At 44.8% G+C, this 21,103-nt stretch overlaps 1 protein-coding gene across 5 annotated transcripts in view; it reads left to right on the top strand.

Moving 5' to 3' along the window:
* Positions 1 to 21,103, top strand: part of KYAT3 (kynurenine aminotransferase 3) — a 548,094-nt gene that overhangs the window by 454,331 nt on the left and 72,660 nt on the right. For 4 of the 5 annotated variants that reach the window (XM_078646028.1, XM_078646047.1, XM_078646056.1 and 1 more), the window contains one exon: positions 6,848 to 6,921. The exons of the other annotated variant lie outside the window; for it this stretch is intronic. In XM_078646028.1, coding sequence (XP_078502154.1) covers positions 6,848 to 6,921 — 74 coding nt within the window. The remainder of the gene's footprint in view (positions 1 to 6,847; positions 6,922 to 21,103) is intronic. 5 annotated transcript variants of the gene reach the window in all.

Genomic DNA, 21,103 nt, shown 5'->3' with positions numbered 1-21,103 from the left:
CAGATTGATCCAGACTGGCATTGGTCGTACCATTTTGACATTACCCGATGCTCCCGGCACTGCCATTCTTATTCTAATCCCCGACTCTAACACGGAGCTGGCAAGGCATTGTCTGACGCTGAATCTCACCGCCGACTGAAGCCATGCCTTCCAGGCTGGAGTCCTACAGGCTAGGATTTGGGGCGGATTGGGAGGGGTCGCCGGACCCTGAGGAAAAGCAGCCCCTAGTTACCACCCTGGACTGGTGTGAGGACTTGGTGGAGGCCAGTGGACTGGACACTTCCCCAGATACTGGCATGCTTTCTCCCCATACCACAGCTGCAGAGGAGAGAATGTTGTTTGCTGTGATGGTGAGAAGGTCCTGGATCTTAGTCCAAGCCCTGCACAGGAACTCCTGTGAACAAAACAATTGTCCGCTGCCACCGCCCTGCCCCAGGGGGCCCCCAGTTCCTCATGCAACACCCTACCGAAGAGAGCTTGGTTGTCCAAGCCTCTACTTTTCATATAAATCCTGGCGCGTTCCATACTGCCCCATCAGATAGGGAATCCATGACGCTTAAACCCTTAGGCAAGAAAATATTTTCTTTCACCAGCCTAGCGCTGCGGTCCATGAACACCACGTGCTTATTGGGCTGTTACTCCCACAGGTTCAGTTGCGCAGGTGCTGCCCTTGGTTCTGGAGGAGGCCCGGACCATACGTTCCTAAGCTGTTGCTGACGGGAGAGAAGCAGCTAAGTTCACGATCAGATATGGACTAGATACCACCAACTCGCTAGGCAGATCATTTTCATTGATAGTGGACTTATTGTGCCACGCCTGGCTGAGAACGTCTAGCTTTTCAGGGGCTGTCCAATCATCTCTTATGGACATGCTCTTCTGACCCGAGGCAGACTCAGCCCTGCAGCTCTTCAAGGACTGCAGGGTTATGGCCATGTTCTTGGGCCTTTCCATGGCCCCTCACCAACCCCAGTCTGCATTTCGCTCTTTTCGTTGCCACGGAGGGGGCTTCCAGACACGTCTTTACCAATCCAGCCACCACAGTACGCAAGCTTCCCAGCCTCTGCTTGACCAAGGGCGCAATAACCACAAACCTCATGGGCCAGGCAGCCTGGGGTCGGGTCAGTGTACCACCCTCTTGGCACCCGCAGTCTCCAAACCCCTTTAGTATGCCCTCTTACCATCATGGGCATCTAGTGAGGTCAGGGTACACCATCATGTGCCCCACTGGAGGTCTATAACATCAGACCGCTGGGTTCTTCGGATTGTCTGAAGGGGCTACTCCCTCCCCTTCATGACTACCCCTCCACCAATGCCACCCACTTGAAACAGGCTGACGGAGGGCCATCTCTCCTTGCTCTACCAGGAAGTGATGGAGCTCTTGGCCAAGAGGGCCATAGAAAGGATATTGATGCCAGAAGTAGGTTGTGAAAATTATTCCTGCTACTTTCTGGTGCCCAAGGAGGAAGAAGGCCTTCATCCTTTTCTAGACCTGTACCCTTCTAATTTCTTCCTCAAGAGGAAGTTCAAAATGCTCACATTCACTCCAGTCCTGTCTGCCCTAGCCCAGAGAGACTGAATGGTAGCGTTGGACTTGCAGGATGCATGCATTCACATTCCCTTCCTGCTTTCCCACAGGTGCTGCCTGTGGTTCATGGTGTGCCACAAGCACTTTTACTTTGCTGAGTTTCCTTTTGGCCTTACCAGTGCCCCTCTGGTGTTCAGCAAGGTGGTGACGGTGGTTGCAGTTCACCTGCGAAAACCAGGGATGCCAGTCTTTCCTCATCTCAACGGGTGGTTATTGAAGGCGGCCTTGCTCCAGTCTATTGTCTCCCACATCCAGACTACGGTGGAACTCCTGCACTCACTAGGGTTCACTGTCCACATGCCAAAGTCACACCTGATTCCCCCCCACCCTTTGATGCTCAATTTCATCGGAGCTGTTCTGGACATGGTGCAGTTTGGGGCTCATCATCCCGAGCGACCAGTCTTTGATATTCAGGCTATGATACCGATATTTCGCCACTGTACTGGATTTCAGGGAGACAGTCTCTGATTGTGACACATGCCCGCTGGCATATACAGTTAAAAAAATATATGATTAAATGTATAAAGCGCTCAGCTGCCTCCGAAGAGGCTTCTTTGCACTATCGGTTCTTAGGTGTGCTGACGGATTAGTCCACACTGTAACAGGGAGCCTACTTATCAAGCAGGTATGTTTTCAACAATTTGCGGAAGGTTGATTCAGAGGGTCCAAAACGAAGGATTGACATTAAGGAGTTCAGAGTTTGGCGGTCAGGAAAAAAAGGAACTTCCACATCTTCTTGTCTTGTTTATCCTCAGGGCAAATAAAAGTTTTTGCTCTTTGGACCGGAGTGCTCTTGCGTGATTATGTGGAATTAATCCCTCCTCAAATAGCCGAGGCTTTTATGCTCCTATGCTCTATAGGGGAGTGTTGAAGTTTTGAATGCAGCATATGTGGGCTCTGCAGTGGGACCTGAAGTTCAGTGGGCGCAGCATCAGCGAAATCGGAGGGTACTGCAAAATATCTGGGCAGCGGAAAAACCCTCTCCCTTCCCCAACCAGATCTGACAGTGGTGACAGATGTGAGTCCTGGAATGCACTGGCCATCTGGGAGAGGTGGAGCTCAGAGGCTTCTGGCGGAATCCAGATTCCACATCTACCTACTGGAGCTCAAGGCGATCGGCTGGCATTGAAAGCCTTTCTACCCTCCATCAAAGGAAGGCTAGAGTAAGAGTTCACGGACAACACCACAGCCATGTGGTACTAGGACAAACCGGGCTAAGTGAAGTCGTGGACCCTTTGTCAAGAGGTTCTGCATCTCTGGACATGGCTGGAACGTCAGGGCATATCTTTGGTGGTTCAACACCTGGCGGGTGATCTGAATGCCAGGGAAGGCAACTTCAGCCCGAAGATGCCTATCTGATCACAAATGACATCTCTCTCCTTCCAGAGGTGGTGTAAGGTCTCTTTCAGTGGTGGGGAGAGCCTTGGTTAGTTTGTTCACCACTGTCAAGAACACACAATGTCAGCAGTTTCGCACACTGGAGTTTCCAAAGGCAGCTCTCGTTCGAAGGCTCTTTTAGTCTTGAGTGGAGATCGGGCCTCTTGTATGCCTTCATACCCACACTACTTCTGCCTAGAGTTCTTAGGAAGATCAGGAACAACCGGGCCCAAGTCATTCTTCTGCCTTCGATTGGGCACGGAGAGTTTAGTATCCCCAGCTGGTGAGCATGGCCATCCATCGTCCAATCCGGCTGCCTCTGAGAGGATCTTGTCTTGCAGCAGCTGGGGAGAGTGCTCTACCGAACCTGTCACTCCGCCTACATGCATGGAGACTGAGCGGCGACAGTTGACCGCTTTGGACCTTTCGCCCAAAGTCTGCACTGTTATCTTGGTAGCCAGGTGTCACTACACCAAGACTGTATACACTTGCTGTTAGGGCTAGTTTGTGGCATGGTGTGCAGAAAAACAGGTTGACCATCTTTCTGCCCCCTCCCCCTTTCAGGTCCTTCTCTTTATCCTTTCTCTTGCCCAGCAGGGCTGTGCTTTGGGCACCCTCAAGGACTATGTTTCTGCCATCTCAGGCGTTCTGTGGTTGCCTGATCAGCCATCCCTCTTGAAATCCCCTGTTGTACATAGGTTCTTGAAAGGTTTGCAACACGTTCCTTCTTCACCCTTCATTATGCCTCAGTGGGACCTTAACCTAGAATTGACTTTTCTGATGTGCTCTCCCTTTGAGCCATTGCACAATTGTCCTCTCGGGCTCCTTACCATCAAGACTGCCTTCCTTGTGGCGATCACATCTGCCCGGAGATTCAGTAAGCTTCACGTTTTGTCATCCAAGCCTCCTTACCTGAACATATACCCAAACAAGCTGTTTCTTCCCACTAAATCTTCCTTTCTGCCGAACGTTGTCACTTCTTTCCATGTAGGCCAGTCCATCGCCCTGCCTACTTTTTACGCTCCATAGCATCCCTCTTAGGAAGTGGAGCCACCAAACTGACTGGACCCAAAAAGAGCATTGTCGTTCTACCTTGGCCACACAAGAGTTCCGAGTGGATGACAAACTCTTTGTGGGGTATGTCGGAGCAAAGAAGAGAAAGGCTGTTCAGAAACTGACCATCCTTATTGTCCTCTACATTAAGATCTGCTACACACTGACCATGCAGCAAACCCATGAGGGTTTGTGTGCTCATTCCACCAGAGCTCAGGCCGCGACCTCTGTTAGCATGCGGAGTTCCATCCCAGAATATTTGCCTGGCAGCAACGTCAGCTTCTCTACACACATTCACAAAACATTACTACCTGGACAGTAAGGTTTGTAATGAGGGGCACTTTGCTCAGTCTGTCCTGCAGAACTTTTTTAGTGTGAATCAGTTTTGTACACCCACCTCCAGGGAGGAATCTGTAGCTGGAAGTCTCTATCAGATGAATAGGTTACCTTCCTTTGGTAACGCTTTATCTGGTAGGGACTCGGTCTAGCTTCAGATTCCTTACTGACCCACCCATCATCCCTGCTCTGCTAACAGACTTCTGGGGAAAGGGCTTTCCCCTTTTAGGGACTTAGTTTACCACACAAGTGGTAAGTGTCCTTCGTGGCTCCACTCTCCTGGTGTGGAAAGTTGCGAAAAGAAGATGACATCAGCATGTTGGGGTGGCGCCTACATCACTTACAGCGTGGACAACGCCACGCAGAGCCAAACGGCACCACCTACCGGCACACAGGGGTGCTGTTCACGATAAAGATTCCGGTTCCAGCCTGAAAACAAGAGATAATTATAAGGTAAGGAATCTGCAGCTAGATGGTCTCTACTAGATAAGGCGTTGCCGAAGTTAAGTAATTTGTTCAATGCAAATATTCTTGTGAAATCTTTGAAGTACTAATTTTAGTAATCCCATTCGGAAGTTAGCACAGCTGAGTTGTGAGCGTGTAACGCTGTACTAGCCAATGGATCTACTAGTCTTTCTATAGTAAAAACAATTTGGGGCTCAATAGGCCTTCCTTAGGGGGTGCCCTATATATTTTAAAAGCGAAGGTCTACAATTTTAATTATTTTGAAGGGCATAATCGAGCTAGCAGTTCGAGAACTGCCTTGCCAGCCAGCAATGGCAGGCTGGGAGTCATATTTTGTTTTGTTACACTTATGGTGTCACAATAAGTGCTGCAGTCCTCAGGGAACACTTTAACTTACAGGCCCTGGGTACCCCTGGTACCATATACTGGAGACTTTTTAAGTAAGTCACCTTATGCCAATTGTGGGTGAGCCAATCAGACCTACACCTTTTAAGTGTCCAAACACTGGCACTAAGGTCTGGTTAGCAGGCCTCAGTGCACCTCCATATTCGAAAAACCAACCGCATCAGTTCAAAACTTTGGAGATGATTATGCAAAAAGAGGCATTTCCATACACATCATGTCTGACAGATGGGTCTTGCAAATAATTCAGAACACTGTTCTACCTTTTCTCTACTCCCTATCCATAGCTTCTAACTGCAGGTTCCACACCTTAGGTTATCCCCCCTGGTGTCAGAATGGATGCAGAGATTTTTTCATAGCAGTGATCCAACGTCCCACTAGGATTTACTGTGCAGCTTTGCGTTGGCTCAAACCGCCCCAGAAGTGATGCAGCAGAGCTGCATATAAGCATCACCGTTGCATGCTAATGTCAGTTCCTTTCTTTCTATGTCTCCTCACACAGATCCAGAGTTCTGCTCTCGATTTTGCCGTTTTTCAAATGACTTTCAAAGCATTTTCACTGTGTGCCCGAAAACAGTGTCTCTACTGAAAACAACAGCTTTCAAGCCATACCGTGACTGCAGGAAGCCGATGTCTGTCACAGACCCACATGAGGTGTGTCTTTGGGGGTCTGGGCTCAGGACACAGCCCCAAGTCATGTGATACATGTGCCCTTTAACACCTGAAAATGACATGAGACCAGTAAGCAAAGTTGAATGTCGAAAAACACAAGAAGTTGTGGCCCTTCTCATAGGTTCCACTCCCACTCCAAAGGGCCATCAAGTAGACGATCAGCTGTTTGTGGGGTTCTCTGGAGCGAAGAAAGGGAAGGTGGTACAGAAGAAGACCTTAGTGAGGTGGATAGCCCTCAGCATCAAGATCAGAAACAGCATTGAGATGGTCTGAGAGCCCATTTCACTAGGGTTAAGGCTGCTACCACTGCATTGGCATGCTGAGTGCCTGTCCTTGACATCTGCCAGACTCAAACTCTGACATGGTCATCTGTGAATACTTTTAAAAATCACTACTGCCTTGACGCCCAGGTCCAGTAGGAAGGATATTTCATCTCCTCACTCCAGCAAGAGTGTTTTGTCTGAACCCACTTCACACACCTTCCATCTTGGGGTGGTACTGCTCTGATATCTAAGGTGGAAGCTTTAACTGCAGACTCTTCACAGGCCTCCCATTTCTTTGGAGTGGCCTTTTTTATCATCTAAAAGGTTCCAAGTCAGTATTCCACACAGTGTTACAAACAGTTGTTCAATCTTTGCGTCTGTGTGCGCGTATAGGGTAAAGATAACAAATTTATATCTGAATGCAGATGTGACACTGAAATGCGGCAAAGCCACACGATCCCACCTAGCGGCGAGTAGGAGAATTATGTGAAAAAATCTCCAGATCCAGTGTGGCTTCTGTGGGGGATGTTCTAAGGTGAGGAATCTGTGGTTAGGTGGAGTATCCACTAGAATGAGAATTATTTAATGGAAGTAACTTATTCATCTAGATAATGTTAATTAAAACAGAAGTCACCTTTTCCTAAATTGTCAAAAGCTCTGTATGCAATATGGTAAACCTGTTACTTTCTTTTAGAAGTGGATCTCTCCCATGTGAAAACGAATGAGCCATATGATTACAAATTTGTGAAGTGGATGATTCAAACTAAGGTACAGTACTATATATTTCCTATCGGGCTTTCTAGTCCCATATACGCTACCAGTGACCTCAATCCTTAAAATCTTGATTAAATAAAGATTTATTGTGGGCTGTGGTCACACCGCTTGCTCATGGTGGGGTGAATTTCCTGTGTGTCTGTATCCTTCATGCTTGTGCTTGTCCTGCAAAAGGGATCTTTTGGTCTCAACGTTTTAATTGAGTTACTTTTATTCTTCCACTGCTAACTTTTCAGACCTTGCAATGCGGTAAATGAGAGAATGTTTTTCTCCTGGTCGGTCTATTTTCGCCCCTTTGGTCCCTTGTAGTACACCAGCTCTCTTTATATTAAAAAAAGGTTTCCCCAGATTCGCAATTTTGAATCCTGTGGAAAGGTTGCAGTACCCCTGAGAAATTCATGTTTGATTTGCTTTTAACTTTGACATTGGATGGATCTGCACTAGATTTGACACATGGGGCTTTTGTAATGCTTCACTTTTGCAGATAATAGATTTTTTTTCCTTAGAAGGCTTTTGGAAGTTCATACTAGTTTACCAATTATACTCTGTCACATAGAATTAGGTTTGGTGCCTTTATTACATTGTATCCAAACCGCCCTTATTATGCTATGGCGATCTATCTGGTCCAAAGAGGAACCTGTTCTCACTCGAGTAATAATCCAGGACTGTTTAGGTCTTGACCATATGCACAAAATACTCTGGTCACCACTGAAAGCGTAGAATCTTACCTTTTGTTTTCTTGTTGCCATTCCAAAAGGTTTTATCTGATCAGATTTAGGTTCAGCATTGCATATTTCTTGGTTTCGTACCCCAGCCAACTATATTCCTACTCCCTCCTGGATCCTTGTCCATGTGACACTAAATCAGCCCAGAATATGCTGCATTTTATCTTTATTTCGCCTATATTCGAAACCATGGAAATAATGTATTATTCCACTATTACGGGTATTGAATATTAGAAAATGCTTGCTGGTACTTTATTACTTTCAGCTTCTTAAAACTGAATATATATGTGAAATGATGTACTAATTTTCTTCACTGCAGTGCCGATAAGGAACATCGTAGAAAAACTATTATGTTGAATGGCATCTTATGAAACTGATTGGATTTAAGATATAGCTGGCAAGATGAAATTTTGAGAGATCATTAAGTTTGTTCTTTTAAGTTGTGTAGCAGCATTCTAATTAAAAACTTTTAACATTTTAATATGTCTCTTTGCATATATGGACTTCTTTTATTCTATTTATCTCGCTCTGACTATTTTATGCAGTTCCTAATTGTAACCTACATGAATTTAGCATATATATATATATATATATATACATATATATATATATATATATATATATATATATATATATATATATATATATATATATTCACTGAAAAAACCATAGGTTATAGACCATATATAGTTAGGAATTAGCATGTACAAAACCTTATTTTACTCACACAAAACCATTGAAATTTGCATATATAGTTAGTTGCACTAACTATATATCGCGCACCCGCAATCCACTGCTGATCATGTCACATATTACATCATTCATGACATGGTCAGTGACATCACTGATGACATCACTGATGACATCACTGATGACATCTCAAATGACATCACTGATGACAACATCCAGTGACTGTGTATTTCTGTAAAGTTAAAATATGTCTTACATATTGAAGAATGAGTGGATGTATAAGTGTCTGGATGAAGGATTTAGTAGGTGCATGACTGACTGTATGAGTGAGTGATTAAATGTGTCTCACTGAGTGCATGGGTTTGTGACTAAAGTGTCTTAATGTGTGCATCATTAGGTCTGTTCTATAAAATGCTGCATGTGTTGATCAGTAGCTATATGAGTAACTATATGGGTTATTGATTGGTTGCCCAAGTATTTGTATGAGAGACTGAGTGTGTGTGTGGGTGGCTGGGAGGTGTATGACTCTGTGCATAGATGTGTGAGCAGTTGATTCACTAGATGTATGGGTTCAAAAGTGCATGTGGAAACAGCTGAATGGGCGGTTGACTGTGTGCATGAGTGTATTGGTGAGTGAATGGATATCTCAGTGCTACATGTCAAAGTAAATACATATGTAAAACACAGTACATGTGAGAGTTGACATATATAAATAACTGTGCATAAGAGCTAGTGAATGTGTGAGTGGCTGTATGGATCATTGTGAACTTGTATCAGGGATTGTATAAGAGAGTAAATATGTGTTAGTATATGTTTGAATAAGTAAGGTGTGTATAACTGTTTAGTTGAGAAAATGGAGGTGTGATTGATTCTTTGCATGACTGAATAGGTGTGTGAGTAACTCCATGGATGAGTGACAGTCTGTGAGTGTCTGTTTACACTGAGTGTATCTAAGGTTATATTAGAGTCTGAAGAGGTTCATCATATTATCACATGAATAATGTCATCAGTGATGTGCTCAGTAATGTCATCAGTGATGTAGTTTGAGATGTCATCAGTGATGTCATCAGTGATGTCATTTGAGATGTCATCAGTGATGTCATCAGTGATGTCACTGACCATGTCATGAATGATGTAATATGTGACATGATCAGCAGTGGATTGCGGGTGCGCGATATATAGTTAGTGCAACTAACTATATATGCGAATTTCAGTGGTTTTGTGTGAGTAAAATAAGGTTTTGTAAATGCTAATTCCTAACTATATATGGTCTATAACCTATGGTTTTTTCAGTGAATTTTCAAGGTTTTGTAAATGCTAATTCCTAACTATATATGGTCTATAACCTATGGTTTTTTCAGTGAATTTCAATGGTTTTTTAATAGCAAATATCAAAAGCTTTAAAATGTATTCTTCTTTAAATTGAAAAATATATTTTATATGTTTTTAATATAATTTTGTATGTATATATATATTTTTTTATTTTTTTTGTTTCGCTACCGGTCCGCGCACCGGGTAGCTTCCCGTTAGCTCAATTTGGTGCCGCGACCCGGTCCGCGAACCGGTAAACGTTCCGTTTGCGCAACTGCCGAGTTAGAAAACAACATCGTGACGCGTCGCGTAAGCGCGACGTATCGCGTTGCCGCGTAATGAGTCTTATGACGCGCCGCGTTAGCGCACCCGGAAGTGCTCCGGAGCGCGAACCGAGGCGGGAAGCACAGCTCCCCGGAAGCGATCCGCGGCGCGGAGCGCGTAACGTAAGCGTAACAGGTCATGTGACTTGTTAATAAAACTTTCTATTGGTTCATTTCACTTTTGGTTTCCTAATGATGTAAGGCTAGGTCATGTGACCTAAAAATAACACTTTTCATTGGTTTAGAACATTTTTTTTTCCCAAATGATGAAAGCCCCCACCTTCTTTCCTCACTCTGACTTTCATCTTTGTGAGAGGAAGACCTGTTTTTGCTTATTAAAATAATGGCATCGGTAGTAGCTGCAGCTGGTGGACCCCCACCACCACCACAACCACCTAGGAAGGAAGGACCACCTCCACAGTTCCTTCGCAACCCAGAGGAGGAAGAGGAAGAAGAAGAGGAAGAGGAAGTAGAGAGGAGGCAGTTCTTACGTGAAGAGCCCCGGAAATCCCACCACAAAGACAGTTTTATTTGGCAGTTTTATTCTTTTTCCTCGAGGCCAAAAAAAAGTGAATGCCCGACATGTGACATGCCTCATTTGTAAAGATGTTTTATCTAGAGGTACAGACAAAAAGTATAGTTATGGTAACTATACTATGCACCGTCATATGCAGAGGTGGCATCCACTGAATTACAGCGTTGCAGAGATGCGTCACCTCCAAGACAACCCACCAACTCCTGTGGCCAGTACATTGGCACAGGTAACTCTGTCGGGACCAGAGGCGAGGGAAACGGTCCCAAACATCCAACAGAATTTTGTGCACATGAAGATAGTGTGCCTTTATTGTGGTGACCTAATCTCATGTGCAAATATGAGTATCAATTTGATAAACGGAGCATTTGAAAACCACAAGTGCTCAAAACGCCCCAAAAAAAATGTTGCTCCTGTTGAGCCCTTTCTAATGCCTGTTTTTCGTTGTTCCCCCTCAAAAAAACAAAAAAAATTAAAATCGTTCAAAAAATACAAAAAAAGTAAAAAAAGTTCAGAAAAATAATTTAAAAAATATAAAACAACAAAAATAATAAAACAAAAAAGTTCTTTTCAGAACTACCTCCCCTTTATAAAAAATTGCTAGAATGTTTAGCACTCTGGCAACCTCTATTTCTTTTGATTCGCTTCCCGGTTCGCGCGCCGGTACGCGAACCGGAAGCGAATCAGAATTTATTTTTATTTTTTTAAAAAGAAGAGTAAGTATAAGGGAAGGAAACAGAGAGTAATGTTAAAAGAATGACAGCTAGAGGGAGTAACACAGAGATACTGTTTAATAGATCTATTTACCGAAGAAAAGATGGAAGAGGGTATAATTGTGAAAAACAAAATAGATAAGGAAGTGAAAGAAAAAAAAGAGAGTAGAAGAATAATAAACAAGAGTTTCTTAGAGAATGTGAGTGAATGTTCAAAATAAGAAGAAAAATAGTAAAGGATGTGGAATAAGAGGTAGGGATAGAACCGGACTAAAAGAACAATCCTGAGGGAAAGTGTTAAGAAAACAGTGAGCAAAAGTAAATAGGAATAAAACAAGATGTATGATAGTGACTAAGGTTAAAACATGTGGAATAACAGAGAGAAAAACCAGAAAGCAGAAAAGAAGAAGTGACAGAAAAGGAATGATTGAAACAGCAAAGAAATGTAAATAACATAGGGGCATATTATCAACACAGGCGATAAAATGATCGCTGCTTTTATCGGCAGAAAACTGCCGCTAAAGCCGCTTTTGCGGCAGAAAACTGCCAGTAAAGCCGCTTTTGCGGCAGTTTTCTGCCGATAAAAGCAGCAATAATTTTATCGCCTGTGTTGATAATATGCCCCTTAGTGTGCTTGAACTACAGGGAGAAAGCATAATGAATAAGTAGTGAAAGAGTGATCAGTCAGAGACAGTGAGAGTAATAGAGACGGAGTGAGTGAACAGGAGTGAGGAACTATGAGAACAGAGGGACTGAGAAAAGGAGTGGAAGGAGTAGAGTAAGTAAGTAATAGAGAAGGGAATGAGGGAAGTAGCAAAGGCAGGAAAATGAGGGTTAAAGAAATGAAGCAGTGGAACTAATAGAAGTTAAATGTGATAGAAATGTAACGAAAAGAGTACAAAATATTTACCTTATAATTGTCGTTAACTTAGTCACTAGTTATTTTTATACTTTCAATCTGTGAAAGAAAGAACAAAAATTTGAAAAATATTAAAACATGCATTTAAAAATTAGAAAAGACAAGGGAAAAGATTGACAATCATCCAATTTTACAAAGAAATAAAGTTAGAGATAAACATGCAGAAAAAAGGAGAAAGAAACGGTGATAGACAGTCAGAGACAAAAAGAAATTGAAATAGAGTAAATTACTAAGAGAAAAAAAAAGAAGATACTTTCAGTGACAGAAAAGAAGGATAGAAGAGAAAACTAAATTGAAGTTGTGTAAGCTACTAAAAGAAAGTGAGTAAGGTAAACTATATAAGGAAAGGGTGAACAAGGAAAAGAGAGTGAGGGAGAGAGGAGACAGAGGAAGTGAAGGAAAGAGTGTCAGATACAGACTGAGTGAGGCATCTACACAATGTGATTCATAATGTTAGGAAACACAGGTAATGTAATTGAAAAACGTTCAAGTTTTTTTTGCTCATTCCACAATCACATCACCTGTGTTTCCTTTGCTTAGGTATCTCATTGTGCAGATGTAGTCTAGCATATGAAAGACTACGCAGAAGGTGAGCACTGTATGTAACAACTTTGACACTTACAGAAGCCTCTGCTTCTCCATGCCCCCTACACAGTCCTAAATATATACATTTTAAACTGACGGTATCTTGTTGCAGATGAAGTGAGGCCTATCTTGCAACATGGTGCATCTTTTGCACTGCTGCTGTGTCACAAAAGTGACGCAACGGCGGCGCAAAAGAGGCGCACGCCCATCATAAAACTGTCCCTAACATTTTAAATGATTGTTTCAGGATGCCGATAAGGTGTGGCCTATCCAGAGATTTGTTTGAGGTGTGGCCTACTCAGAGTTACAGATTAAATGTAGGCTTGTTGAAGAGTACAGAGGAGATAATACATGTGCAGGCCTACCAACGAAGTGAGTCATGTCCACTGCACTCTTGAACAAAGGCTAGACCTCCTCTGTCTCCCTGGACAGGCCTAAACCTCATCTGCACAATGTGATTCGTAATGTTAGGAAACACAGGTGATATAATTGAAAAACGTGCAAATATTTTTGCTCATTTAACAATCACATCACCTGTATTTCCTCAGCTTAGGTATCTCATTGTACAGATGTAGTCTAGCATATCCAAGAGTACGCAGAAGGTGAGGACTGTATGCAACAGAGCAATGTACATTACTCACCTCCCTTGACACTTACAGAAGCCTCAGTTTCTCCATGCCTCCTACACAGTTCTAAATGTATATCATAAATACAAAAAGTACAGAATTAATTATACATGTTAAATGGTTTATTTTTGCTGTTCTCAGAATACATCAAATTTCACTAAAAACAGTGACTTGAAGGTATTCATCATATAACAGCGGAAAAAAAAAACAATCAAAATGATTGTGTTTAAAAAACCCTTATTTACAACAAGGGGTGGTGAGGGACAGAGTCTCTGAATTAAGCAGAATACTCTCACCCAGTCAAGAGATCAGGGCTAGATCCAACACCGTTTTTTAGCTCTTTGCACCATCCCAGTTTCAGAACCTGGCTGTATGCAAATTAGTCTGTTCCTGTCCCAGTGCATGATGGGAACAGGGCAAACCAAACTACAAAAGCCAATTCTTACACTGGGAAGGAAACAAGCTTCCGGGGACCGGTTTCTGGCATTACAGCCGTCTTCGGCCCGGCTTGCTTGAATCCTGATGGTGCAATGAGCAAGGGACTTGTGGTAAATAAATAATTAATTACCGGTTCTATTTTTCAGGATACTCTAATAACAGATAGCTCAATAAATAAGAGTCAAGATTCGAGGTAGCTGAAGTATACAGGCTTTAATCAGTCATAAAAGGACAGGAACAGGACAGCCTGCATGGGAATAGGATGGCAGCTGCCGGGGGCAGGAATAAGGCTGGCTTTCAGTAACAAAACATTAGTATATATACCAAAAACAAATACATTACTTTCAATACAGTAGGCGTAGCAGTAGGCGGAGTTTGTCGCGAAAGATAAGGCATAAAGTGGGTGTAACAAGAGGTGTGTACAGGGCGTATACATAGACATGTGATGCAAACGTAACAGAATATGTCATAAACGGGGCGGAAACATGGAGGGGGCTACCTGAGCAGCTGGGACCTCTAACCTAGTGGTGCGCGTAAACTGGCAATGACGTGTTACTAGGGAGAACTGGGGGCTATGACTTCTGCACTAGAAGAGGAGACGAAAGTCTGAAGGGTCAGAGCGACATGTACCTAGGCATATCTAGTATCTGGTGTTTATAGTACATGTTGATAGAATCCAGAAGTTATCAGGGTAAAGGCTAATAGACTCTAAGACTGGTGCATGCATTATTCTAAATGTATTGCATGTGCGAGGAATATTCTATGAATATGAATACAGTATTTCTCTTACATGGAGACATAAAGGCTAGACCATGACGGAAACTATTGATGCGATTCAGTAGCTTAGGAATGCAGAGAAGGAGGGCTGGACTGATAACTAGAAACATAACATACTCTTGGCAGACTGGGAGGCAGAGCCAGGCCGGGCCGGGCACTGCGTGGCAAGAAGTAAGCTAAGGGTCAGGGATACAGGTGGGGGCTGTATCGCTCCTCGGAGAGTTCAGGAAACAGGAGCTGAATCTGAGTCCGGGCCCTTTTGAGGCCTAGAAACGGGGACAATTCAATGAATTAACGTGCACACTGTAAAACGTGGCAACGTAGCTTTACATAGGCCTGATATTCGTTATATTCACGAAAACTGGAAACTGGCATACTAGAGATGGACACAACTGTAATTGCTTCTTTAATCGATCAGAGGGGAATACATGCATATCGATCATGCACATATAACATAAGATGGGGAACACGTAGGCACATATGACATGGCAAAATTTACTTTTCCACATTCCCTCCTTGTGCCCTACGTTTCCATCAGGAAACATCAATATTCATGATACCATCTATCATTTCATATAGCATCATTTGCTCGTCTCGAATTGTCTTGGAACGGGACTTAGGACTAGGAATACAAGAGGTAGCACAAATGCCGCAAATCGCAGGGCCACATTGTATACAGAGGCAGCAACTGAATAGGATCATTACTGCAATACCTAGAAATGACAATACTTTCCATCCCCAGGCAGATATGATACTCCAGAGCCAACCGGACCATGTCCAGGTGCCTGGATTCTGGTGTAACTGATGGGCAATTTTGTGAAGTCTGGTTATAGCTGAATAAACAGACGGCGCGTTATTAGGAATGAAAATGCAGCAACTAGATCCGATGACTCTACATGCTCCTCCTCTATCGGCCAGTATGACGTCAAGAACGAGACGATTTTGGAGCACGACAAATCTCATAGCAGATTGTTCTTCAGTTAAGTTACCTAGAGCAGAAGTAGTCTCATTCACTACTGCTTCAAGGGTTCTGGTTAGTCTACGTATTAACTTACTATTCTGGATAGGTCCTATAAAGAAGAAGAAACCTTTATTGAAATCTTGATATTGTTCTAGAGTAGTTTCAGTTTGATCGACAATCGGGGACTCAATCTCCCTTCTATGTCTGACGTGTACTAGATGTGTGTTTCTGTGATAATCAGATGGGGCTAGAAAAACTGGTGGCAGTAGGAAGGCAATGTAACATGTTCCATCCCAATCGAGGGGCAGACGAACATATGCGGTCTGACCACAAACAAAATAAGAATGACGTGAGGCTTTGAAAATAGATTTCCCACTGTCACTATACTTGACAATAGTAGTACAATCACTATGTCCTACATGTGCGGAACCATTCTTTCTGACACATAATTCGCCTTTGACTGGTAGTACTGAAATAGCAGGTAAGTCTGGAGTAGTATCAGACTGAACATTCAATACCATAAAATTCGAAGAATAATTACCTAAATTATATACTTCATTTTCTAGATCTAACCCTGTTCTATGGGGGAGACCTTGCTTGTCTGGAAAACATGTTCTATTCAGAAGGGACATATCATTTGAAGATGACGTTAACATGGACCATGCTCCACACGAACCATTATGTGAAAACGGATAAGGAAAGAGTGGCAGAACTCCCTTCGGTGTCTGGAAAGGGGGGAGTCGACCACACACCCAACAATTAGTGGCATTGCTGGTCTGGTGTGAATAGTGTAACATTCGGATGAATGTATTATTACGCATAGCAAGACGATAGGATAGCTCGTGAGGAGGCAGATCACTAAATGTGTGCTCTACTGTAGCATTAGCAAACTTATTTACATGCGAAATTGGAAAACATAAATGTAATGCATAACTTGTGCAGGTAACCATCAAACTTAGAAACAATAGGAAACTTAAAATGACGATACATCGTATAGAGTTTTGACTAACTCTCTCACTATGGGGGTCTATCTCATACATGTCAGGAACCTGTCTAACCGTTTCACCCGAGAGGGACTTAGACAATTAAACTGGCTGACTTATTTTACTAGACCTGAGTTTCTTTTTATACTCCTGTTGCGGAGTTTCCTCTAACAGGGGAGGCTTGAGTTCAGAGTTTGTTTTTAGGCAGTCTTTAGGAATGGAACAGTCTTTAGAAGTGTCCTTTAAAAATGTCTTTTTCCGGACTCCATGGAATTTCTTTACATGGGACAGATGGACCCACCCCTTGCGGCCTTCCAACTTCACGGCCGTACGGGTGGTCAGAAGGACAAGTCTCGGCTCCTTCCAACGAGGCTCCAGCGGACTTGAACGATCAAAGTTCCTTACCAACACGAGGTCGCCTGGAATGACCTTATGCGGTTTCACTTCAGTATTGTCTGGAAATGCAGCGGCAACCTGTGAACGACAAGAGTGTAGGGCAGACATCAAGGAAGCTAGGTAATCTGTCAGCATATTACTGGAAACATCTGTAATACTGCGGGGTCTAGGTGTACCCCACATGTTTGGGGGGCGGCCGAATACGACCTCATAAGGGGACAGACCGGATCTGGAATGTGCAACCATCCTCATGTAGAATAAAGCAACTGGCAGGGCAACTAGCCAGTCTACACCTTTCTCTTTACATGTCTTAGCAATACGGATTTTCAGGGTTTGATTATGTCTCTCTACGAGACCGGCTGCTTCAGGATGGCGCACACAATGGAACTTCCACTGGTACCCCAACAGAAGGGAAACATGTTTCATTAACTCGGATGAGAATGGCTGGCCGTTATCAGAATACACGACCCTAGGGAGTCCATAACGGGGAAAAAATTCACGAACCAACTGCTTGGCAGTGGTCGCTGCTGTGTAATCTGGAACTGGATATGCTTCTGTCCACCTGGACAAAGCGCATACAACTACAAGGACATACTTGAAACCTCGACATCGCTCCATCTGAATGTAATCCATCTGGAGGACTTCAAAAGGGTGGTCAGGGGGTTGGAATCCACCTTGTTCCACCGGGACACTTTTACCTGGATTGAACTGGCAACATATCATACAGGTACGGACTTTCTGCTTGGCTGCAGCTCGTAAGTGCTTGTTGAACCAGAGGTTATGTATACTGTCTAACATGGCTTTTTCTCCTAGGTGTGCTGGACTATGCGGTATTGATAATGACTTGAACCATAGAGTCGGGGAGAAACCATGTGGCTTTTCCCTTCGTCAACCATCCTTGATTTGTCTGGACCCCTCCTTGTTCGGACCATTTCTTGATTTCTTCAGGAGTAGCATGTGACTGTATGTCTATGACATCTTGTGTAGGGTCCTTAACTGTCATACAGGTAGTCTGTTCTGGAGTGGATGTCTGTGTCTTGTTAACTGGAATGTCTGGTGTCTGAGCTGTAAGCTTGGCTGTTCGATCTGCTAGATCGTTACCTTGGGAAATGATGTCAGTAACTTTCGTATGTGCCTTGCACTTCATGATAGCGATAGCTGTCGGTAAATGTATTGCATCTAACAGAGCTTGAATGAGGAGACCATGCTGAATCTTGGTTCCATGAGAAGTCATGAAACCTCTCTCCTGCCAGAGTACTCCGAAGTCGTGTACACCTCCGAATGCGTAACGTGAATCTGTATATATGTTTACTTTCAGGTTCTTGGCACGTATGCAGGCTTGGGTCAGAGCAACTAGCTCTGCTGCTTGAGCAGACAGGGTGTCAATACGGTGTGTTTCAATAACTTCAGTGTCAGTAGTCACTGCGTACGTGGCTGCTAGTTCTCCTGTACTAGTTCTCATACATGAACCATCCACATAAAGTGTCAGGTCGGGATCAGGTAATGCAATGTCTGTCAGGTCTTGTCTTGGCTTAGTCATAGTGTTAACAATTTCCACACAGTCATGTGTGGCAGGATTTGAAGTAACTGACGGTAACAATGTAGCAGGATTCAGAATGTTGCAGCGTCTGATTTCTATGTGTGGCTGGAACAGTGTCAGTTCATAACCTGTTAAACGTGCAATGGTCAAGTGCTGTGTCTGTGTTCGGTTTAAAAGAACTTCCACGGAGTGTGGAACTTGTACTGTCAAGGAGTGTCCTAATACTATGGAATCACTTTGTCTGATAGCTAGAGCTGTGGCTGCAACTGACTTGAGGCACGCAGGCAAAGCCTGGGCTACTGGATCTAATGTGCTCGAAAAATAAGCACAGGGCTTGTACTGTCCTGCTTGATCTTGTGTGAGAACAGATAATGCAGTACCATCACGTTCTGTGACAAAAAGTGTAAAAGGCTGTGATAGGGACACGGCCCCGTCAACACGGATATCCCGTCTCCCCTCCCGATCACCACCACAATCCCCGGTCGCCCGGACTACCAAAACAACCCGGACTCCACCCCTTTCTCTTTCCCTACAGGAACCAGTACCAACGCGGGACGCAGCGGAAGTACAACCCCGCGACCCCGGATGTCCCTCCCCCTTTCCGGAGGCGGACCAAAGAAAAGCCGGAAGAACCCACAACACAGCGTTCAAGCAGGAAGACTCGTGGCAGGAGACGGCGTGCGAAGAACCCCCGGAGACGAGAGACGAACCGGAACCAGGAGACGAGGTCTGGACGGAGGACTGGTGGAGTCCAGAGGAGGACGCTGGAGAGCGGCCGCAACTCATGGACGGAGTTGCGGCGGGCCAAGTGAGTACCAGTTCCGAGTGCGTTTAGAAATTAGGCGTTCCGTGTGTCTGTACATAAGTAACTTGTAAATACCTCCGTGTAAAATCTAGTCCCCTCCTCACGAATCACCGTGCACTGTGAATAGACTGTAGATACGTGTGAGAGCGGCACTATCACGAATGTAGATAAATATCCCCTCACGTCCTGACACCAACGTCACCCTATTCCCAGTCCACTCTATATCTTTACCTCTCTTCCCTTCCCCTCCCTTTCCTCACAGTCGTTCTCAACCCAAACACCCGGGTGAAGGACAAGGACCTTATCTTGTGTTCCGCCGACAGAGCTAACGGCCCCGTTTTCTCTCTCCTTTTTCCCCCCTCCGAGGATCCACCGTCCGGGATACGAGGCTGTTGAACCCCAAGGACCAGCCTGCCTACAGCCAAGACCGACAGCTGTCCCTGGAAGACCAACCCCGGAGGGCTCCTTACCTCTGTGCCGGAACCCTCAATCCTTTGGAACTCTCTGTTGTCCTGTGCCATACCATTGCACCCTTGTACATTAATAAAAACCGGCTACGAAATAGCCCACTACATTCGGCCTCCACGCTTGTCATTCCGGTTTGCTTCCCCCACCAGCCCACAAGTGGTGTCAGAAGTGGGATCTACCGGAAGCATGGAGGCCGCGGTGCAAAAGTTAGCGGATTCCCAAGAACAACTCGGGAAGATGATGGAGCTGTTCTTGAAGACGGCCGAAGAAGACCGTGGGCAACTGCATGACGTCTTGAAGGGGCAGGGAACCGCCCAGGACCATGCTTTGGGGAAGCTCACAGACGTATTAGGCCAACAGCGACCCACCACGTCTCTTCCTTCAGTGGTTCTCCAGAAATATGTGCCGGGTGAAGACCCGGATTTCTTTTTTACCAATTTTGAACGGCTGGCCCAAGCCGCGGCCTGGCCACTCGACCGATGGGGTCATTATCTGGGTCCTCTACTGACTGGCGAACTACAGGCAGCCTTCCAACAGGCTAACGTACAGGGACTGACCCCCTATGCAGACATCAAGACCTGTATCCTCGAAAGATTAGGCATTGATGATGAGACCTATCGGGTGCGGCTCCGCCAAGCAAAAGAGGGACCCCAGGAGACACCCAGAGCCCTCTCCTTCAGGATTAAAGATTTGGCTGACCGGTGGCTGAAGTCCGCGACCGCTACTAAAGAAGATATACTAGCGAAAATATATTTGGAGCAGTTTCTGGCTTCCCTCCATCCTGCCACCCAAAAATGGGTCCGTCAGCATGCACGTCTGACCTTAGACAATGCTATCGAAATTGCCAGCGCGTACAGCCGAGCCCAGGACTTACAGAAACCTAAGGAAGAACATGGTCACCGACCACAGCCCCCTGGACAACCCCGAGGCCCTCGGCCGTTTCTGGCCAAGAAACCTGATCCTCCCCCGTTGTTCCCTTATCCAGTGATGTCCAGACCCCCACCGCCTGGTCCCCAGTGCTACCATTGTGGTGGTTATGGGCACATTGCTCGGGTTTGTCCACAAAAGGAAGAGCCGATGGAGGTGGGAATGGCTCGGAACTATGTGTGTCTATCCTCTGGACCGTCTCCTCCCGCTTTCCATCGCCCAGTACTGATAGAAGGTCATCGGGTGTCGGCCCTTGCAGACACGGGATGTAGACAAAGTGTGCTCAGACCTCAAGAGATACCCCACCCTAAAGGGCCAATAACAGGTACAGTGGCCATTCAGTGTGTGCATGGAGACACAAAGGTTTACCCAACGGCTGATGTCCGAGTACAACACTCCCTGGACCCTGGAAGTACCCTGAATGTCGGGCTTGTTCCTTCACTGCCTGAACAGGTTA

Source organism: Lissotriton helveticus, chromosome 1_1, assembly GCF_964261635.1.
Source record: "Lissotriton helveticus chromosome 1_1, aLisHel1.1, whole genome shotgun sequence".
In the NCBI taxonomy this organism is placed as follows: domain Eukaryota; kingdom Metazoa; phylum Chordata; class Amphibia; order Caudata; family Salamandridae; genus Lissotriton; species Lissotriton helveticus.
This window is presented reverse-complemented; position numbering and strand designations above follow the sequence as displayed.